Source organism: Microtus oregoni, unplaced genomic scaffold (genome assembly GCF_018167655.1).
Source record: "Microtus oregoni isolate MIOR12 unplaced genomic scaffold, Mior012 000012F_ref0000307, whole genome shotgun sequence".
In the NCBI taxonomy this organism is placed as follows: domain Eukaryota; kingdom Metazoa; phylum Chordata; class Mammalia; order Rodentia; family Cricetidae; genus Microtus; species Microtus oregoni.
In genome coordinates, this window is record NW_024543071.1 from 25,914,745 (window position 1) to 25,935,082 (window position 20,338).

The following is a 20,338-nucleotide window of genomic DNA, read 5'->3' on the forward strand; positions in this document are numbered from 1 at the left end:
GGTTAACCACAAGTCACTTTTGCAAGGTAGAGGGAAGCTCACTTTGTTAAGCTGGTTTGTTTGGAGACTTTAATACAGATTTCTCAGGGCTTCTGTTTGGTCTCTGCCTGTTCTGTTCATAGTAGTTTGAAACAATGGCCTGCAGCTTTTATGTTCTCTCTCTACTCTTTTGTGGGGGATAGAACGCTGTGCTAGGAAGCATCCTACTACTGAGTCATCGTAGGATGCACTGAGTTTAATTTTCACATTAGACCCCTGTGAACATTTATTATGAGCTAAGGTTGCACTAGGTACATTTGTGAAAAATAAAAACCCCTTTTGGACAGATATAAAAGCTGAGGCCTCACTAGATCACCAACACCTAAGTGTGTCCCCTCTGCTGGGAACGGCCACTCTGGTTGCCCATTACAGGTGTGCCAAGCACTGAATTTGTCTTTTGCTCAGTGACAGGAATCGGCACGTACTGACTAACTGGCTAACTCCAGAGCTCGTGATGCTGGTTTCCCTACTTATAGCCAGGGACAACTTTTTACTCCATAAACAGGAGAGGATGTTGTCCCCCTCGGTCTTTTCTGGGTGAGGAATGTGCTTTTTATAGTTTGGGATATGTTTACTTAGTCTCTGCCAGCACCGGTTATTTCAGCCTAGTTTCGTCCTTCACTGTCCTCACACGCTGTATTCCTACGTTTCCTCCCTGCAAAACACAACTAACTCAAGAACACATGCTGTTTGTGTGTGTGTGCCAGCCAAGAAATTTCATTCCCCTCCGTCTCCAAGGCTGCCTACCTTTCTATAAATAATTGTTCTCTTCCCTCCCTTTAGACCTCGGAGTAGTTTGGCCACATTAACGCACGCGCGCCGGCACACACACTTTCGGCGCGGGGGTGTGGGCATGAGTGACCTTGTGAAGGTACTAGCCCACTGGGGACAGGATTAGCAAACCTGAAACCTCTGCAAATATTTGGCTTCCTCCCGCATTCTTCCCGAGGCTTCTGGCTGTCTCGTGCCTGCCTCACCTAGTACCCTTTGCGCTCGCTCCGCCACACAAAGCCCAAGCCGCCTATCTCCTCTTCGCAAACCCTGAGAACTTCATTCCGCACGTTAAAACTCGTCGGTGGCGGTGGCGGGCAGGACTGGGCATGCTCAGTGGCGGGGACAGGTCTGGGAGGCGAGGAAGCCGCATTTGAAGTGGCTCGGCCTCGGGATGAGGGGGAGGCGGGTGCCCCGGCTGGGGTCCGTGGAGGTTCCCGGTGCAGCACGCGAGGCCGACATGCTGCGGGCGGGAGCAGCCAGCCCGGCGCGCGGAAGCCAGGTCGCCGAAGACACGGGGGCGCCGGCGGGAGGAGGGGAGGAGCGCCCGGGCCGCCAGCCCCCGGCCTCGGCGCTAAGGCTGCCGGATAACAAGCCGCAGGGAGGGTCGGAGGCCGGGAGAACGCCCGACCATGACCTCCAGCGAGGCTGCCTGAACCGGAGCCCGCGCAACGCCCCGCCAGCCCCGGGCATGGGCGAGCGCGGCGCGCAGCACGAGCGCGCGGCCCTGCAGTCCCCCGGGGCCCCCGAGGGCGCCGCGGCCACCGTGAACGGGCTGCTGCACAACGGCTTTCACCCGCCGCCGTCCTGCAGCCGCGACCCGCTGCCTGCACGCTTCCAGCTCTCGTCAGAGCTGCAGCCTCAGCCGCAGCAGCAGCCGCTGTTCTCCCAACATGATTCTCCGGCCAAGAAATGCCGGCTGCGGAGAAGGATGGACTCCGGGAGGAAGAACAGGCCGCGTAAGTCCCGACGCGAGGGGAGCGGCGGTGCCCGCGGTGGAGGGGACGGCCAAGCGCCCGCTCGGGACTGCAGCTTCCCTTAGAGGCGCCGAGCGCTGAAGGTGGTAGCCCTCGGTGGCGCCTGGCTAGTAGTCCTATCCGCCTGACAACTAGCTGTAGCTGGTCTCGCGGTCACAGTAGAAAAAAGGCAAATGCTCTGCCCTCCCTTATTGATGGCCGGGATCGTGCACCAGACTGATCTTGGATCTGGGGCTAGGGACAGGGAGGGCTGGTACAGCCCCGGCTCATTGCTCCCTTGTCCGAGCACATCTTTTGGGGCTTGCAGCTCAGGCTACCAAGCTTGCCCTTTGAATTGCAGAGTAACCGTATGTTGGGTCCATTGGCAAGCTTAAGTCTGGAGGCGTGGAGTTTGACAATCCCCCAAATCACAGCTTATTAAACAGTGTTTCTATACAGCCAGTGAGACGGCCTGTGTAGAGGGAAACACCCACTGACACCATGTGGGCCGGAACTGTGCGGACCAATGAGGCCTGCAGGTGGATTGTTTTATTTATTTTTTTTCTGGAGTGGGTAGAGTTGAGTGTTTGTAATTGTACAGCGCCGACAGTGCGTTGTTTCACAATCCGAGGCTTGTATATATAATGGTAGATTCTAAAGGGTACCTTCCCCACCTGGCGTTCTGGGATGTCAGTTTGTAGGTAGAGTTTACGACTGTGGTTTTTTTGTTTGTTTGTTTGTTTGTTTTAATTCGAGCCTAACTCCATTCAATTGGTTACCTCTTTGTGAGTGTCTTTAATGAAGCTTATAAATGGCAAAAAGCAAAGTAAGTAGAGTGCATGGGAAACTGAACACATTCAAACGCGAACTTTTTGCATATAAAATTACTGTTTGGTGTTGGGAAGTGACGAGATCGGGTTTGAATTTCTGTAAAAGTTTGATCTTTGGGAAACAGCATAACGCCTTCAGCCTTTGTTCGTGATTGCTATCTCGTTTCATAGCTGTTCGTTAGTGCATTCGTTTCTAAAACTTTGGAAAATGCTTTAACATGACTGAGGGTGAATCCAGTGCGTGCATTTTGTAGGTCTAAAATGTTCAGGTGTGTGTGGAATTTGGGAGCTATACAGCAGGCTTGGTTTGGCTGTGGCTGTAAGACAGTTAATTAGTATCTGAGTTTCTACGTACTTTTTTATAGTTCTTGAGATATTATTTTTATGAACTTCGTATTGCCAGCTCCCTGTGTCTTATTCATTTGTTTTACTTCTGTGAAGCCCCGTTTTTGTTGTTTCTCTGATCTACATTTGTAAAGAGTTTTCTATAGTTTTCAATGACAATAGCTAGGTTGGGGTGGGGAGTCTGAGTCAGGAGACTCCAATTTGAGGCCAGCCCAACCTAGACAGTGAGTTGTACGGGTGGCAGAGAGGCAGAGTTGCTGGTTTAAATCGCGTTTTTCTTTCTGTGGTTTTTCTTTTTTACCGTGTGGTGGTGGGTATGTGGGTGTGAGCATGCCACAGCAACTGAGGCGATCAGAGGACAATTTGGAGGAGTTGATCTCTCCTCCCCGCATGTGGGCTCCAGTGCTCAAGCTCAGGCCACCAAAGTCCTCGTGGCGGCAAGGGCCCTTCCCCGCTGAGCTCTCTCTGGCCTCTTCAGGGGTTTAGGAGACCTGGTTTTGTGATCCAGCCCCAGGCTGGCCTGTATCTCTTGGTATTCCTAATTCCTCAACTGCCCGGAGTGCAAAGGTCACAGGCCTGTACCATCATACCTTGCTCTGCACTTCTTAAAATACTTTTTGAGGAATTGGAAATACAATGATTTGAGGAAGGAAAAAAAAACTAAGCCTTAACTATGCTTACAAAGCTATAGAGATTATTTTAAAATACAAGAAGATGTAACTGTGTGCTTTGTGTCAGAAGTTAAGTAGCTTGTGTTTCTTACATAAAAGTAAAAACTTGGAATTCTTTTTATTTACAAATTCTGCTATTTATAAGTTATTTATTTTCCTTTTTCCCCCCCCTCCAGATAGGATCTCCTGTAGCCCAGACTGGCCTCAAACTCCCAAGTGTAGTCAAGAATAACCTTGAACTCCTTGATCCTCCTGTCTCTACAGTAAACCTTCACACTTGGTTTATTTTCAACTTTTTGTTTGTTTTTTGAGGCAGAGTCTCATTATGTAACATGGACCATCCAGGGAACAAGCTAATTGTAAAGATCCGCCTGTCTGCCTTTTGAGTGCTGGGATTAAACGTGTGTGCCTCCAACCAGACCTATTTACAGTTTTTTTATAGGATTGAATCAAAGCTTGTTTTTCATTGTCCTATTACGTTTAATTTTCTTAGATTTGATCACACATTAGTTTTTCTTTTAATTTTTTATGTGTATAAATGTTTTTCTTCCACATATATTTTTATGCTATGTGCTTGCCTGGTGCCATCAGAGGTAAGAAGAGGGTGTCAGATCTCCTGGTACTGAAGTCACAGATAGTTGTGAGCCACCATTTAGGTGCTGGATCCAAACCTATGTTCTCTGCAAGAGCAGCTAATGCTGTTAACTACTGAGCCATCTCTGCAGCCCTGAGCACACGCTTCTGAAATAGATTGTGCATGCTCTAAGGAGTACACCTGTACATTTCACTACCAAAATTTCTTACTTAAAACTAGGTTTAGCACAAGAGAGACGGCTTGGCAGTTAAAAGTGCATGCTGCTTTTCCAGGGCCTCCATCAGAAGACTCAGCTATCTGTAACTCTGGCCCTGTGGGATCTGATACCTTCTTCTGACCCGTAAGGACACTTGCACATATGCCACAGACACATGCACGTATAATATAAAACAAACAAAACACACACACATACACACGTACACACACTGAAGACCAAAAGTGTAAACTCAGTCTATCAGTATGAAGGTTTTCTAATCTAGAGATCAAGTCAGGAGGCTGAAGGAATAGCTCCATAGAAGATGTAGATATTCAAAAGCTGGTTTATTCCCAGCACCCTCCAAAAAATCAGATCAGTTCTACTAAACCAGGAGAGGGGAATGTTGTCTATTTCCTGCGCATCTAAATGGCATCCTACTTACTTCTTCTCTGGAGACCTTTTCTACGACTGCCTTCTTCATCTGGGTTCCTTAGTTCCTTTGCCTGCCCCTGCTACCTAGAAGTCACAAATACAGGACCAGAGCTCTTGGAATGCTGGAGTTGAACTCGATGTTGTTTGTTATACTTAGAGAATCCTCCATAATGTTTCAAAGCTGACACATCTTGCTGTGTGACCTCTGTTCTAGTTGTCTAGACCGCCATATGAGTGAGCATTTGTGTTCTCATGTATTTGTGTGTGTGCTGGATATTGAAACTAGGTTCTCCTACGCGCCCAAAACATACTGTCCCATAGAGCTACTCGGTTGCCTTTTGTTCCTGCCTTTGTAATAAAGTTGGAAGTCTGGTTAAAAATGATGTGTTCTCATATACTTCGACGTGGAGAGGCATGTATATGTGGTTGGTGTTGGAGCAGAAAAATGGGTCAGGAGGCATCACCACCTCACTGGATAGTTGCCTCCATTTGCATAACCGATTTTGTCAAAAGCCCTTCCAGGGTTCCCGGTTGATCTACTCCATTGTGCTGGTTTTATTTCTTTCCTTGGCAGTTCTCAGCTATATTTTGGTTAATAGGTGGCTAATAACTTGTCAGCTATTTTTACTTCCAGCTTTAAGTTGGAAGTAGTCCATATATAAATACACATATATATATAAGTGGCTCCAAAAGTTCCCTAGCAAAAGCAAATCACAAAGCAGGTTGCAGTGAGTTTAGGTTTCCTGGGGTGCTACTCTTAACACCCAGGAGCAAGTCTGGCTGACTGACATGCCCTGCTGTGCCGATGTTGTGAAATGGGGTGAAGTAGCGCTGCTGGGGAGGTCACCTCATTTACACAAGTTTGGCAGTGAATACAGTGCCAAGGTGCTAGGAATGCCCAGTGCATTCGAAGTTGTATGAATTCGCCCCTCCCTCCATCCAGATGACTTGGGCTTGGACTTCAGCTGTGTGATCAAAGCGAGTACTCAACCTTTGTGTTTCAGGATGAGTGAAAGGATCAGACCATGCAGAACTCGTGTGAGTGTGACAGGGGACAATATGTACTCCCTCTGTACCTGCCAGCCGTCATCACTAAACACCGTCGGCCGCCACGAATCTCAGGACGGGCAATGGGGGCAGCACATGCTGTCTCAGACTGGCTTTCTTCAAGAAAGCAGCACAGGCCTAAGTAAAATACTGAGCTTATTAGTTATAGCACTCCTAACCCCATACCTGTCTTCCTTTCCTATAAAAATAGCGAAAAACAGCAGGGAAACAGCTGTTCTACGTACGGCGCTGGCTAGCAAGGAAGGGGGCTTACAGCACAGCCTGATGCCCTGAGTTAGATCCCCAGCCCCACACAGTAGGCGAGAAGGAGCTCCTGCAAGTAGTCCTTTACCCTCCACACCCACACTGTGGCACATGTGCACCCACATATATACATATATTCACAACCTAAGATAGCTAAAAATATAAATACACATACCCCCCCCCCCACACACAATAGCAAATAGTTCTGTTTTTATTGTTGCTTTGGTTTGGGTTGGGTTTTGGTAATCCGTGAGTCTGGATGTAGAGTACTGCTCTACAAATGAACACACACCAGGGTTCCCTCTCCAGCAGTGATCCCAAGCTTGCGCGTTACCCCAGGCCCTTTGTCCTTTCACATGGGAAGTAGAAGCTAGAGGGTCAGGAGTTCAAGACCAGTTTTGACTTCATTGCGAATTAGAATCTAGACCAGGTTATATCTCAATAAAAGAAAGCAAAAACAAACATGGCACTTAAACATTTTATACTATTTATGTATTAATTTATATTATTATATAAAATTTATTTATATTTATTATTTATATTATAATATAAAATTATTTTATTATTAAGAGACTGGCTTGTTCTGTTGCTCAAACTTGTGATTCGCTTGTCTTGTCTCCAGACAGTTGGTATTATAGCCACGCCTGCGCATCAGCTACAATAGACCACATTTTTTTCATTGAGCTATATATTTTTCTCCATTCTTCTCCCCCACTTCTACCTACCCTCTCCCATGATCTCCATGCTTCCAATTTACTCAGGAGATCTTATCTTTTTCTACTTCCCATGTAGATTAGATCCATGTATGTCTCTCTTTGTTGTCTAGGTTCTCTGGGATTGTGAATTGTAGGTTGTTTTTTCTTTGCTTTATCTCTAAAAGCCACTTTTTATACTTGCCTTTCTGGATCTGGGTTACCTCACTCAATATGTTTTCTAGCTCCATTCATTTGCCTGTAAATTTCAGGATGTCATTATTTTTTTTCCACTGTGTAGTACTCCATTGTGTAAATGTACCACATTTTCCTTATGCATTCTTAAGTCGAGGGGCATTTAGGTTGTTTCCAGGTTCTGGCTATGACAAACAATGCTACTATGAACATAGTTGAGCATATGTCCTTGTGGTACGGTTGAGCATCCTTTGAGTATATACCCAAAAGTGGTAGTGCTGGGTCTTGAAGAAGGTTGTTTCCTAATTTTCTGAGAAATTGCCATACTGATTTCCAAAGTGGCTGTACCAGTTTGCACTCCCACTAGCAATGCAGGAGTGTTCTCTTTACCCCACAACCTCTTCAGCATAAGTTATCATCAGTGTTTCTGATCTTGGCCGTTTTTATAGGCATAAGATGGAATCTCAGAGTTGTTTTAATTTGCATTTCTCTAATGGCTAAGGATGTTGAGCATTTACTTAAGTATCTTTCAGCCATTTTAGATTCATCTGTTGAGAGTTCTCTGTTGGGTCTGTAACCCATTTTTTTTTTTATTAGATTATTTGTTCTTTTGATTACTAGTTTCTGGAGTTCTTTGTATATTTTAGATATCAGCCCTTTGTCTGATGTGGGATTGATGAAGATATTTTCCCATTCTGTAGGTTGCCGTTTTGTCTCGTTAACCATGTCCTTTTATTTTCAGAAGCTTCTCAATTTCAGGAGGTCCTTTTTTATTTCCATTTATTGTTTCTCTCAGTGTCTGTGCTACTGGAGTTGTATTTAGGAAGTGGTCTCCTATGCCAATGCATTCAAGTGTACTCCTACTTTCTCTTCTGTGAGGTTCAGTGTGGTTGGTTTGTCTTATGTTGAGGTCTTTGATCCATTTGGACTTGAGTTTTGTGCATGGCGATAGATATGGATCCATTTGCATTCTACTACATGTTGACATCCAGTTATGCCAGCACCATTTGTTGAATATGCTTTCCTTTTTCCATTTTATATTTTTTGCTTCTTTGTCAAAAATCAGGTGTTCGTATGTGTGTGGATCAATGTCTGTGTCTTCAATTTGGTTCCATTGGTCCTCCTGTCTCATTTTATGCCAGTACCAGGCTGTTTTCAGTACTATAGCTCTGTAATAGTTTGAAGTCAGGGATTGTGATGCCTCTGGAAGTTCCTTTATTTAACAGGATTGGGTTTTTTACTTTTCCATATGAAGTTGAATTTTGCTCTTTTGAGGTCTGTGAAGAATTTTTCTGGGATTTTGCTAGGCATTGTATTGAATCTATAGATTGCTTTTAGTAAGATTGCCATTTTTACTATGTTAATTCTACCTGCCCAAGAGCATGGGAGATCTTTCCATTTTCTGGTGTTTTCTTCAATTTCTTTTTTCAAAGATTTAAAGTTCTTATCATACAGGTTTTTCACTTGTTTGGTTAGAGTTAATCCAAGATATTTTATGTTATTTGTGACAATATGCCACATTTTAAGAGTTATTTTTAATGCTGCTAAATTAAGATTTTTGATAACATCTTATTGTTGTTGGGTTTTCTGTTTGTTTTTGAAACAGATAGTCTAGGCAGACTGGAACTCACTACATACTTCATGATGGTCTAGACTTCATGGCAAGCTTCCCACCTCAACCTCCCAAGTGCTGAGATTACAGGCACGTGCCACTATGCCAGGCTGGCTAACTTGTTTTTTGTTTGCTTATTTATTTAGTTGTTGATCGAGGCGGAATTTCCAGATTCCCACTTGGCCTGAGATTCACTGACTGTGTAACTGGGGATGACCTTCAGGGTTTTTGTTCTTTTGTTTTTTATTTTTTTATTATGCTATGGGTATTTTGTCTGTATGTATGTGCTTGCCCCACGTATGTGCCTGGGGCCAGCAAAGAGCAGAAGAGTGTGTCATATTACCCGTGACTGGAGTTTTAGACAGCTTCGAACTGCTACGTGAGGGCTTAGACTTGAACTCTGGTCCTCTCCGAGAGCAGCTAGTGCTCCTACCCACTGAACCACCTCTCCTGCCCCGGCCCAGAGCTTCTCATCCTCTTGCCTCTGCCTCAGGTGGTGAGATTACTGGTATTACTGTCATGGCTCATTTTAATTCAATGCTAGAAACTGACTTTAGGGTTTTGTTCATTCTTAGGCAAGCACTCTGCCAACTGAGATATTTCCCTACTCACTGATGGTTTTTAAAAAAATGTGTGTATGTGTTTGGGGGATGCATGTACCGGGACACTCATGGGAGTTGAGACGAAGTTTGTGAAGTCAGTTCTCTCCTTGACCTTCACATGCCCTTCAGAGATCAAACCTAGGTTGCCAAAGATAGCAGGGATCTTTATCCACTGAGTATCTTATACTTTTTTTTTTATTATGACCCCATTAACTCTCAAGAAAGGCAAACATTTTAGCTTGAACTGTTCTTCCTTCCCACCCCTCTCTCTCTGAAGTGTATTCATGTTGTTCACATGTGTATATGCAGGTTTGTGTATGTGTGGAGGCCAAAGAAGAACACTCGGGATCCTCTAGTGCTCTCTGCCTATTCCCTCATTGAAGCTAAAGCGTGCCATTTTTTTTCTTTTTTTAACTAGGCAGATGGCTAATAAACACTTCTCTCTGGTCCTCCTCCCTCCATTGCTGGAGGTTACAGGTCTGGGAAGCAGCATGAATATTGGGACTCCAAAACAGCAGGGTTCTTACTCACAAAGCCATCTCCTCTTCCCAACAACTCAGCATAAACATTTTCTTCTGACTAAATATCTTCCTTAATACCATGTTGTATGATATTCTCAATATTCTGTTATATGGATGTACCATAATTTATTTACCCTGACTTGTAGCTTTAGTCTGTAGCTAGGTCTTTACATCATGAAATGCACACACATATACAAACCCCATTATTGCCAGAAGAACAACTCTTCATATAACAGCTGCATTGGGGTAGATGATGCAAGTTATCCACCGCTGGCTTAAAGTATATTCCAGGCAACTGTGCCATTTCATGTAGAGCATAAACAGACTTTGGTATCCTCAGATGGGGGAGGAGTTGGGGATTTCCTAGAACCAATAAACCACATATATAGAGGAATAATGTAATAGTTTTCTGGGGGGCACACACAAATGACACAAAGTTGTGTGTTTGTGTCAGATATGTGTGTTTATGTGTGAGAGGTGTGTGTATGTGTGTTAGGTTTGTGTATGTATTAGGAGTGTGTGTGTATTGGGTATAAATGTTTAGGGCTGTGGTGTGTGTGTGTGTGTGTGTTAGGTTGATGTGCTGGCACTTTGCCCCGTAATCCCGGCACTCAGGAGGCAGCACAGGAAGATCTAAAGATTTAGGTTAGCTTGGGCTATATGTAGGGAGTTCCAGGCTACCCTGAGCTACATGGGGAGATTTTGCTTTAAAAACAAAAACAAAAACAAAAAAAAAAAACAGAGGAGGAGGAGAAGGAGTGGGCAGGAGGGAGGGAGAAAAGGAAGGAAGGAAGGAAGGGGTAAAGAAAGAGAGACCCCAGTGATTTTAGATACGATGGATATTGTTTTGGATGAGGCACAGCATTACTGAGAGGAGTAGAAGAATGCTCAGGTGGTCACTGGGCACACAGAACTCAATATGGAAGGCAGGCCCCCTTTCTTTCCATCGCATGGGAACAGGCAGCAGTTATAGGTGATTCAAGCTGGTGGCCTTCTGGTAAGTGGTTCTGATTTCTTGTTGCAATCAAAGAGTACATTCTGGTAGCAGGAAATGGATGAGGGAGTTATGTATTAACATTGGTACAGACTTGACAACTAAATCTGTTATCAGTTTTAGCTGCAAGTGTGAAAACGTACACAGGACCTAAAGTGTTAAAATATTGAGATACTGTGCCCAGTTGCTCGGCCTTTATTTTTTTATTCTTTTTTTTTAAATTAATTAATTATTTATTTATTTTTGGTTTTTCGAGACAGGGTTTCTCTGTAGCTTTGGAGACTGTCCTGGAACTCCCTTTGTAGACCAGGCTGGTCTCGAACTCACAGAGATCCGCCTGCCTCTGCCTCCCGAGAGTGCTGGGATTACAGGCGTGCACCACCACTGCCCAGCTCGGCCTTTATCTTTAAATCGACCCATGAGAAAAGTCAGCATGAGGAGAAAGAGAGGGAGTTTTCTGGTCATTAGCTGCAGAGCCCTGATCTCTCTGTCTCTCTGTTCTTTAGTCCTAATCAGTCATTCCAGACAGACAAGAGTAGTGCAAATCCAATTACAAAATATTAAACATTAGCAGGAGCTACCTTGTGGGACATGGTCAAATTGTCATGTCCTCCTCTACTTCTTGACAAGTTTTCATAGCCCAGGCCGGCCTAGAACTCTGTAGAACAGGCTGATCTTGTCCTTGTGTTCTTAAGCTCATTGTCCAGTGGTTGGGATTACAGACATGTGCTGCCATGCGCAGCCACCCAGCTTCCTGTTTGCCAGATACGTTCCAAACACACTGAAACTAGGCCGGGGACGAGCTGGCTCGGCAGGGTTGATGCCAAGCCTGAGAACTCACAACCAGTCTCTGGAAACCACAGGGCAGAAGGAGAAAACTGACTTCCGCCAGTTGTCCAGTCTTTAGATGCTACCCCGTATTGCCCGCCTACTTTTCAGGATTCTGTTACGCACACGAGAACATTGTGGATGTGTTTGGTGTTATAACCACAGATGAAAGCAGTGCTGTTAATTCTTAGCATGAGGGACATGTTAATTCTACAAGTGAGTAAGTGGAAATCCATTGCCATTTTTGAAAGAGCTGTCTACAGTCTGTAGTGGAAGTATTAGTTTTTACTGTCAGGTCTTTTTTCCCCCCCCTTTTGTTGTTGTTGTTGTTTGTTTTTGTATCAACCAGGCTCAATTCGTGTGTTCATTTTTTTTATTTTATGTGTGTGTGTGTTATAAACTATCTGTTGGACATGATGGTTCATACATGGAAACCCAGCGATATGAAGACTAAAGCAGGAGGATTGTCCAGAATTCAAGACCAGCTGGGCTACCTAGTCAGTCTCTGGCCAGTGTGGGCTACTGAGAGAGATAGTCTCTCAAAAAAGAAAATAAGAAAGATCAAAACAAAGTAACTTCTCCATTCCCGCCCCCCAGTATCTGGGATCGAACCCAAGACATCGTCCATGCTAGACGAGCACTGTCTCATGAGCTCTCCCCAGCCCGGTTTGATTTTTATTACATTTAGGTATGTGTGCCTTGGCTTTCATATCTATGCCTATATCCACCCATGTTGGAATGACAGTATTCTAATTCAGATACAGAAGCTTCAGTGTACTCAGTGTGGCATTTGAGTACATTTTTTTCTAGATAGTACAGTCGTCAAGCTTGGTCTCGTGATACCTAATTTATGACACCTTTCGGAAGCCTCAAGTTGAATGGATATTTATGAATATGTTTTTCTCCCTGAGAATATATTTGAGAGCACTGGATGATTCAAAGGGGTGAGAGAACGGTAGTGTTTAGGGATGGCTATAGAAGTCACCATCCTGGCCACTGTGATTTCTCTGTCATCTGGAGAGACTCGTGGCAGTTGTGGACGCCTGCAGGTAGCCATCGTTGAGCAAGAGCTGTGTACTTTTGTTCCAAGTTTGCTTTTCCAAAAGTATATGCACAGTCTCCATTGCGCAGGTGTAGAGGGCTTGGAGTGAAAGGTCCTGCCTGAAGACATGTGGGTAATGATTGTCAGGGCCAAAACTTAAACCCATGCCATTTATCTCCCTCTCTGAGTGACTTTCTTTTCTGTCACAATGTTCCTGACATTTCATTGGGAATGGGAACCAGTTCTGTAAAATTAAAAACAGATAGGTACATATAGTCTGTACAGCTTTTAAAACAGATAGGTGCATGCAGTCTGTACAGCTTTGGCAATAAGTTTCTCCATGTCTATGGAAGTAACAATAACCTACATTAAGGAACACCCAATTTTCTATGTGCTAAGTACGGCGCCCTATGAGTGAGGGCTACAGTTGTCTACAGATGAAGAGGCTGAAGACGTGGGGTCTTGACTCTGCTGGATAGGACTCTCATGGAGTTCCAGAAGGTAAGTATTATATAGAGAACAGCTCTGGTTTTGGACTCGGATTCTCTCTTAACTAACATTGTAGACTTGAGTGAGGTCCAGACTTCTCCGAGGCCCATTCATTAGCAGGAATAGAGGTGTCCATCTTACTGGCTGGAGAGAGAACCAGATATGGAACATGTGTATAAAGTGTATGCTTGTGTTCTGGGTCATTTGAGGACTGGGTTTTAGAGTATTCTCCAATCCCATCTTCCATTACCTCCTGAGAGGAGAGTTTTCTAATACCCTCTGATGTTTCTAGAATCTATGTGGCAATCAAGTCGTAACCTCATTGTTACACGCCTAGACTGCCCCACTACAACTCCTGAGACTAAGAAAGCGTGAATTGATATTGGCAACTTAGCGAATAAGAGAAATGAGTAATTGATTTAACTACTAATTTGGAGTCAGGACAACACTTTTGTTTAAACTATTTTTCAAATTATATTTAAGTTACATTACATACACATGCCACAGTAAGTCTTTGGTGGCTCACAGCAGTGTGTTCTGTCCTTCTGTCTTGTGGGTTCCAGAGACTGAACTCAGGTCCTCAGATTGAGCAACAAGTGCTCTTCCCGTCGGCCCTTACAAAGTTGTTTTTAAAGCAGTATCTTTTGCTCTTGACTAATATCTCAGCCTCTAAGTGAGGCAGAAAGAGATACGAAGGATTAGAAAGGTCATAGCTATTCTTTTGAAGAATTGCATGAATTGAACATGATTTTGGAGCAGCTGCCTCTAGCTCTCAGGCCATCTTTCGGTGGCATACAGATGAAACGTACGTGTCCAGGTGTGTGCTGCCTTCAGCATTACCACGAGGGCCTCTGGTGCTCTGGCCTTGAGTCTCTGCTGAGGACTGAGGCTGCACGGATTCTGCATACAGGAAGGCTGTGCCTGCATGAACCTGTGGGCTGTGGTCAGCAGGAACCAGTGAGCTGTGGCCAGCTTAGGTACTGCCAGTTACTTGAAGTTCTCTGCGGCTCTGGGTGAACAGCTCCTTCCATCTCCCAAGGTCAGCTGTGCTGGGATAAAGTGGCAAGGGTGGGCTTGGTCAATCTGAAGCTTGGCGTGAGTCAGCAGTACAGTGAGGCTTCCTGAATAATGCATGCAGGCACTCAGTACTTGTTGGCGATTATTATTGGTGGTTATATAGATGTTCTAGGCCAAATCCTGCCTCTTTTCCCCATGACTTCTACCCTGTGTTCCTTCACAATTTATCCCATTATTCTTTTATATGACAGCCCATTAGCTATTTTAAGATAGCCTTATTATTTTAACTCTTCCTCTGAATCCTTAGTCCCTACAGAACTAAGACCTGTCAATACTGTCGTCGGCCAAACCCCACTCCTGTCATTCAGCATGGGTTGTATTGGGTTACTGGCCAGAATTAACCCAAGACCCAAAGATGGCTTCTTGGAGTGATGTAGTAGGGATTAAGAAGGCATTGAGCTTGGTGGCCTTAGACTCAGATGTAATGATTCCAGTAGGACCCCATAGGAACTAATCAGTTTTATCCCTGTGGGCCAAGTACTCATGTATTACCAGTTTCCTGCGACTCTAAGCAGGTGAACCCTGCAGTAGTTACAGAGGTTAGCAGAGTCACAAGTGTGTGACCGAGGATCTGCTTGTTAGCTATCATGCTTCTTCCAGTCAACCATGCTTTAAAGTTTTATGTTTATATTTTCTGAGCCTGTGTCTTGTGATGTTGTTGTCTGGGCTTCCCCTGCACTGTAGCTCCTCCAGCATCAGTCTGTCAAGTAACTGGAGGTGTAGAGGCCCATCATCATGTCTGCTTCCAGCTATCTGTATCCCATGCAGATGTTTGAAGCCAAGGTCGTGGCATGCTGATAATAACAGCACTTAACGGGAAACTGAGGCAAGAGAATCATGAGCTCCATGTCAGCCAGGGGTATATAGCAAGACCTAAAACAAAATAGATAATATCAAAATAGTAAGTAGATAAAGGCAAAAAATAAGTCTGGTCAATGGGGTAATCATATCTTACCTTTGGGAGGCTATCCTTTCCCTGTGATAGAAAGCTTTTTATTCTATTATTATTTTTTTATTATTATTTTTCATTTTCGAGATGGAGTTTCATGAGGCCAGGGTAGCCTCAAATTCTCCCTGTAATTTCTTTGGTATTACAGACGTGCACCGCCCTTGATTGTATGCATCTCCGTGAATCAAACACAGAGCCTTATGCATTCTAGGCAAACACTTTCCCACTGAGCTACATACCCAGCCCCTTGCAGAAGGTTTTCACTATGAGAAAGATTCAGGTGAAATTTATTCTTTGAGGTGACCATGTATTTGTAGTAGTACTATAATAAATGAGACCATGACTAGCATGATTTAGGATTATCATAAGCAAACCAGTTGGCCTGGTGGTGTACTCAAGGCAGCATATCTGGAGTTAGGACTTGAATGTGCACACTTGGCTAATTTTGCAATCAATGTCTTTGACTGTGGTGGCTATATTTACACCATGGAAACTGATAAGCAGGAAGCCAGTTACGCATATACCAGTCCTCCATTCAAAGGGACACAGACCACAGAACCAGAGAGAAGCTATCGGTAATGCAGTTGAGTTACCGAAGCGTTTGGTGTAGAGAGCTAGAGGAAAGGTCAGCGGTCTCTGCCAAGTGTCACGGCGCTTGACGGTGAAAGTCGGACAAGGGATTGGAGATCTTCATTCTTGACTGTTTTTCATTTGCTTTTTTGCAGACAAGGTTTCACTCTTAGCATAGTCTAGCCTCGAACTGGCTTTGTAACCCAGCCTGGACTTGAACCTAAGGTAATCCTCCTGCCTCTGTCTCTTTAGATTGGTTATGAGTATAGGCCACCACACCCAGCAGGGATCCTTTTCTCCCTCCTTCTTTCCTTCCCTCCCTCCCTCCTTCTTTCCTTCCTTCCTTGCTCTTTTCTCTTCCTCCTCTTCTTTTTCTCTCCTTTGTGACAGGATCTTTCGTGGCCCAGGCAGTTCAGGAACTACTCATTATGTAGCTGAAAATGATCTGGGTCTTCATTATCTTGCTTCCACCGCCCAGGTGGGCTTTGCAGTACCACCTCCCAGGGTTTCTGGGTACTGCCGCCTCCCAGGGTTTCAGGGTACCACCTCCCAGGGGTTTAGGGTACTACCGCCTCCCAGTGTTTCAGAGTACCATCTCCCAGGGTTTTAGGGTACTACCGCCTCCCAGGGTTTCAGGGTACCACCTCCCAGGATTTTAGGTACTACCATTTTTCAGGGTTTCAGGGTACCATTTCCCAGGGTTTTAGGGTACTACTGCCTCCCAGAGTTTCAGGGTACCATCTCCCAGGGTTTTAGGGTACTACTGCCTCCCAGGGTTTCAGGATAGCACCACCTCCCAAGGGTTTAGCTACTGCCACCTCCCAGGGTTTCAGGGTGCTGCCTTTGCTCTTGCTGGATTTATTCAAGCCAGGGGTGGCAGCATATGCTTGTAATCCCAGCAGGCATTTAGAAGGTGAACACAGAAGAAATTCAGGGTCGTCCTCCTTTATAAAGCATCAACATAGTTCCAGGCTAGCCAGGCTGCAGAGCATGACTCTGCCTCAAAAGAAAGCTAATTGTAAAGAAAGAATGGGAGAAAAGTAGACTGTAGCTCAGTGATAGTACAGAGCTTCAGCTTGCATTTTTGATTTGGGAGAAAAAGTATTCTATAAATACTTGAGGGTCCACCGTGGCATGAGGATAAAATTTTTTAAGAACCACATTGTGATCATCTCTTTCTTATTAAATTCCTATTCCAAACATAGTTGGGCTTGGTGCTGGGTTGGCCAGTTGGTTGATCAAGGAGGTCAAGGAGCTGTAGAACATGTCTATGCACTCCGGGGGGAGAATGTGGAGGAGAGAGTGTGTTTATTCTTGCTTGTAGGTGTTTGTACCTGTGAGTACCAGAGTTTTAGTCCTAGGAAAAGCAAAGGTTTGAATTTGTTTATACGTATTTCATGATTCAGCATTATTGTTTTTGAATGACTTGGATTATTTCGAGGCCCTTGTTTATTGTGATTTAGAACGCAGCAAGCGTTTGCCTTTAAAGAGCTTTAAACAGGGCTTCGGTTGGGCCCCTCAACCTCTCTGAGGTGATTATTGGTTTATTTGAAGCATGGAGACAGGCTGGCCTCAGGCTTGTGATGTAGCAGAGGATGACCTCAGACTCATGATTCTTTTGCCTCTCCTTCCCAGGTGTTGGTCAGGCCAGTGCCACCCTGTGAGATGACTTTTCCTATAACTAACTGCTGTTGAGGTGTCAGGGTGCCATGGCCACACTATGTTTATTTCATCTTCATTGCTAGGGCACGTAAATTAAAGTGCGCTGTGGCCAAGTGGAGGAAATTGTCCCCAGTGTTTCTATAAATAGGATCTGGGAGGCAAAGAGAGAAGTGTTTCCAGCCAAGAACCATGCGGATTTTGTCTCAGAGATCACCTGTTGTGACTCCCTTGTCTTGGAAGAACATCTGGACAGTGCTGGGGTTTCAGAAACCTTTTTCCTTTGGGAAAAATTTAGCGGTTACTCAAAATTAGAGACCAGAGTGTTAGGAACTGCCCAGTTCCCATCAGTCGCTTCTGTAATTGCCGCTCATGTGGAATCTCTTTTCTTTTCTTGCAAGCTCAGCTTCCCTCCTTGCACACCGAATGCTATGAGAGAAAATCTCAGGGACCATTTCGTTTCAATTACTATGTTTTTGTATATTTTTCTGTAAGATAACCTCTTTAAGTCGAGCGATGGTGGTACATGCCTTTAATCCCAGCACTCAGGGAAGCAGAGGCAAGTGGATCTCTGTGAGTTCTAGGCCGATCTGGTCTACAGAGTGAATTCCAGGACAGCCAGAGATACACAGAGAAACCATAAAAAAAAAATAACCTCTTTAAAAATGTAACCTGTTATTACCTTAAAATTAGCAATGTGTTATATAATGCATAATTAGAAGTTATTTAGTCACAATAAAACTTGTGACATCTCACTTATAGACCAAGTAATAAACGCCTTTTTATTGTGTTGTCCTCAGAGAACCCCTTTGTTTGCAAGTGCCTGTAATTGTTTGCATGTGATTAATTTTTAACCATTTGTTTTATGATTTGAGATTTGAAACCTCATTTTTGCAAATAAGATAATATTGTGCCAAAAAGCAGCATTTGGATCCCTCCCAAATCACTAGACTAGAAATAATTAATATTTTCTTCATCATTTCTGACTTGAGAGAGAGGTTAAGAATGAAGAAACAAGCCAGAGTGAGGACATATGTTTGTAATCCCAGCATTCCCGAGGCAGAGGGAAGAGGAGTGCCATGAGTTCAAGGCCAGCCTGATCTCCACAGCCTACGTTAGGCCAGCCAGGGCTACAAACATAGCAAGACACCATCTCAGAAAACAGCCTCCAAAACACACAGACAAACTGGGGCTGGGACCTCAGAGAGAGAAAAAGCAATACTTTTTTGGTATGGGTGTAGGAGTGTGCATGTATGTTTGTATGCTCTTGTGTGAGGGTGTATACCTGTATGTGTGTACATTGGAAGGTCAGACAACATGTGTGTACATTAAGATCAGAGCCTTAAGTATCATTCGTCCTGTTCATACATATTCTACCTTTTGTCTGATACAGGGTCAGCCGTTTGCCTGGAACTTCACAGGGAGGCTAGGCTAACTTGCCAGTGAGTTCCAGGGATCTGCTTGTCCGCTATCTGTCTTGCTGTCTTTGGGATTATGAGCATGTGCCTCTATGCCTGTATTTTTCTGTGGGTTCTAGGGATCTGGATTTCATTCGTCATGCTTTCCAAGACATCTTAATCTCCCTCCCTTTAAAAATGTTTGATATTTATTTATTTGATTTTTGAGACAAGGTCCTGCTTAGGTAGCCCTCAAACCCACAGAGCTCCTCCTGCCTCAGTGTCCCAAATACTGTAATTTGAGAAGGGTGCTCATATATATGCCAGGCAAGGAATAGTAGTAATTTTCTCCTTTTCAAGATTGCTGTAAAAGGCTAGTAGAAACAGGTGGACGAGCTATCTTGAAAAACCATTAGTGTATAGAGCTGAGTTTAGGACCGGAGTCTAAAGTCCCTGGATTGCTGAACTGTGGGAATTGCCACACTGAGCTTTAGTTTAGATTCTGAGTTTGTTTCAAAGCCACCCAGACACAAAAGTACACAGAGAAACCGAATCTACTTAAAACCACTGTATTTTAAGAATCCCCAGGAGCTAAAGTTCTGCATGATTTCTCTCATCTGTGTGATGGCCAGAGCTGGTTTATTTCTGTCTGTTTTATCAAAACATGCATTAGAGGCATTTTATACATTCTTGTCTTTCTTGACAGAATGAGTATCTGATTTATTATATTTTAATAATTTAGAGGTACCATCAACAGCAATTTTATAGTGAAGTACAGTTCAGGGAAGTCTTAAGATAATGCACAAATATCCGAATTAGCTTATTTTTGAGCATTTTGAGCATTTTGAGTTATGTGCAGCTTATAACCTTGAAGGGCTCAAATATTTCATTCAAAACTCTTAATTTTGTTCCCCCTCTTGTTGGTGATGATTTAGCTCAGATGGTAGAGTGCTTGCCTAAAATTCACAGGCCAGTCTGCTCTCCATAATGAGTTCCGGGATAGCCAGGGATACACAGACCCCGTCTCAAAAACAAACAGAAACCAACACGAACACCAAAAAACCAAACCAAAACACCAAACAACACCCTCCCCCCCCCAAAAAAAACCAACAAACACCGACAAAACCCACACCCTGTTAACTGAGGTTAGTGAGCATCCTGACACTGTGGAGGTACAGGCCACATTAGTTGACGGCTGCTGTTCTGCAGGCTTGGATTGGATGGATTGCCAGAGCCCTGTGGTAAGCATCCTCCCAACTGTTATGAGCAGACCTGTAGCTCTCGGCCTGCAGGAAGATGTCAGCGGTAACTGAGTTAGTAGCACATGCTCCATCCAGCACACCACTCTAGCACGTGTGCAGCAGTTTCATTGACATTGTAGTCAAGGGGTAGGCATTTCTAGTTGGCCACTGCTCTGACTTTGGCTGAAGTCCGTTACCTAAGAAGTAAATGTGTAACCTGCCAGGCCTTGGATAGTGCTCTCTTCGTATTGGAACATTTGCTGAAAGGCTTAGGTAACTTCTGATTTTTATGCTTATCATGAACAGAGTGAAGAGTTGTTAAAT

At 44.2% G+C, this 20,338-nt stretch overlaps 1 protein-coding gene across 2 annotated transcripts in view; it reads left to right on the forward strand.

Annotated features, from left to right (window-relative positions):
• The first annotated feature begins 863 nt into the window (after positions 1-863).
• The window catches only part of Pank1 (pantothenate kinase 1), a 65,531-nt gene continuing 46,056 nt past the window's right edge, over positions 864-20,338 (forward strand). Inside the window, exon 1 of one of the 2 annotated variants that reach the window (XM_041661296.1) lies at positions 864-1,769. In XM_041661296.1, coding sequence (XP_041517230.1) covers positions 1,205-1,769 — 565 coding nt within the window. In that variant the 5' untranslated portion in view covers positions 864-1,204. Of the gene's footprint in view, positions 1,770-2,390; positions 2,593-20,338 lie in introns of those variants that run through there. The other variant, XM_041661297.1, reaches the window with a different exon arrangement.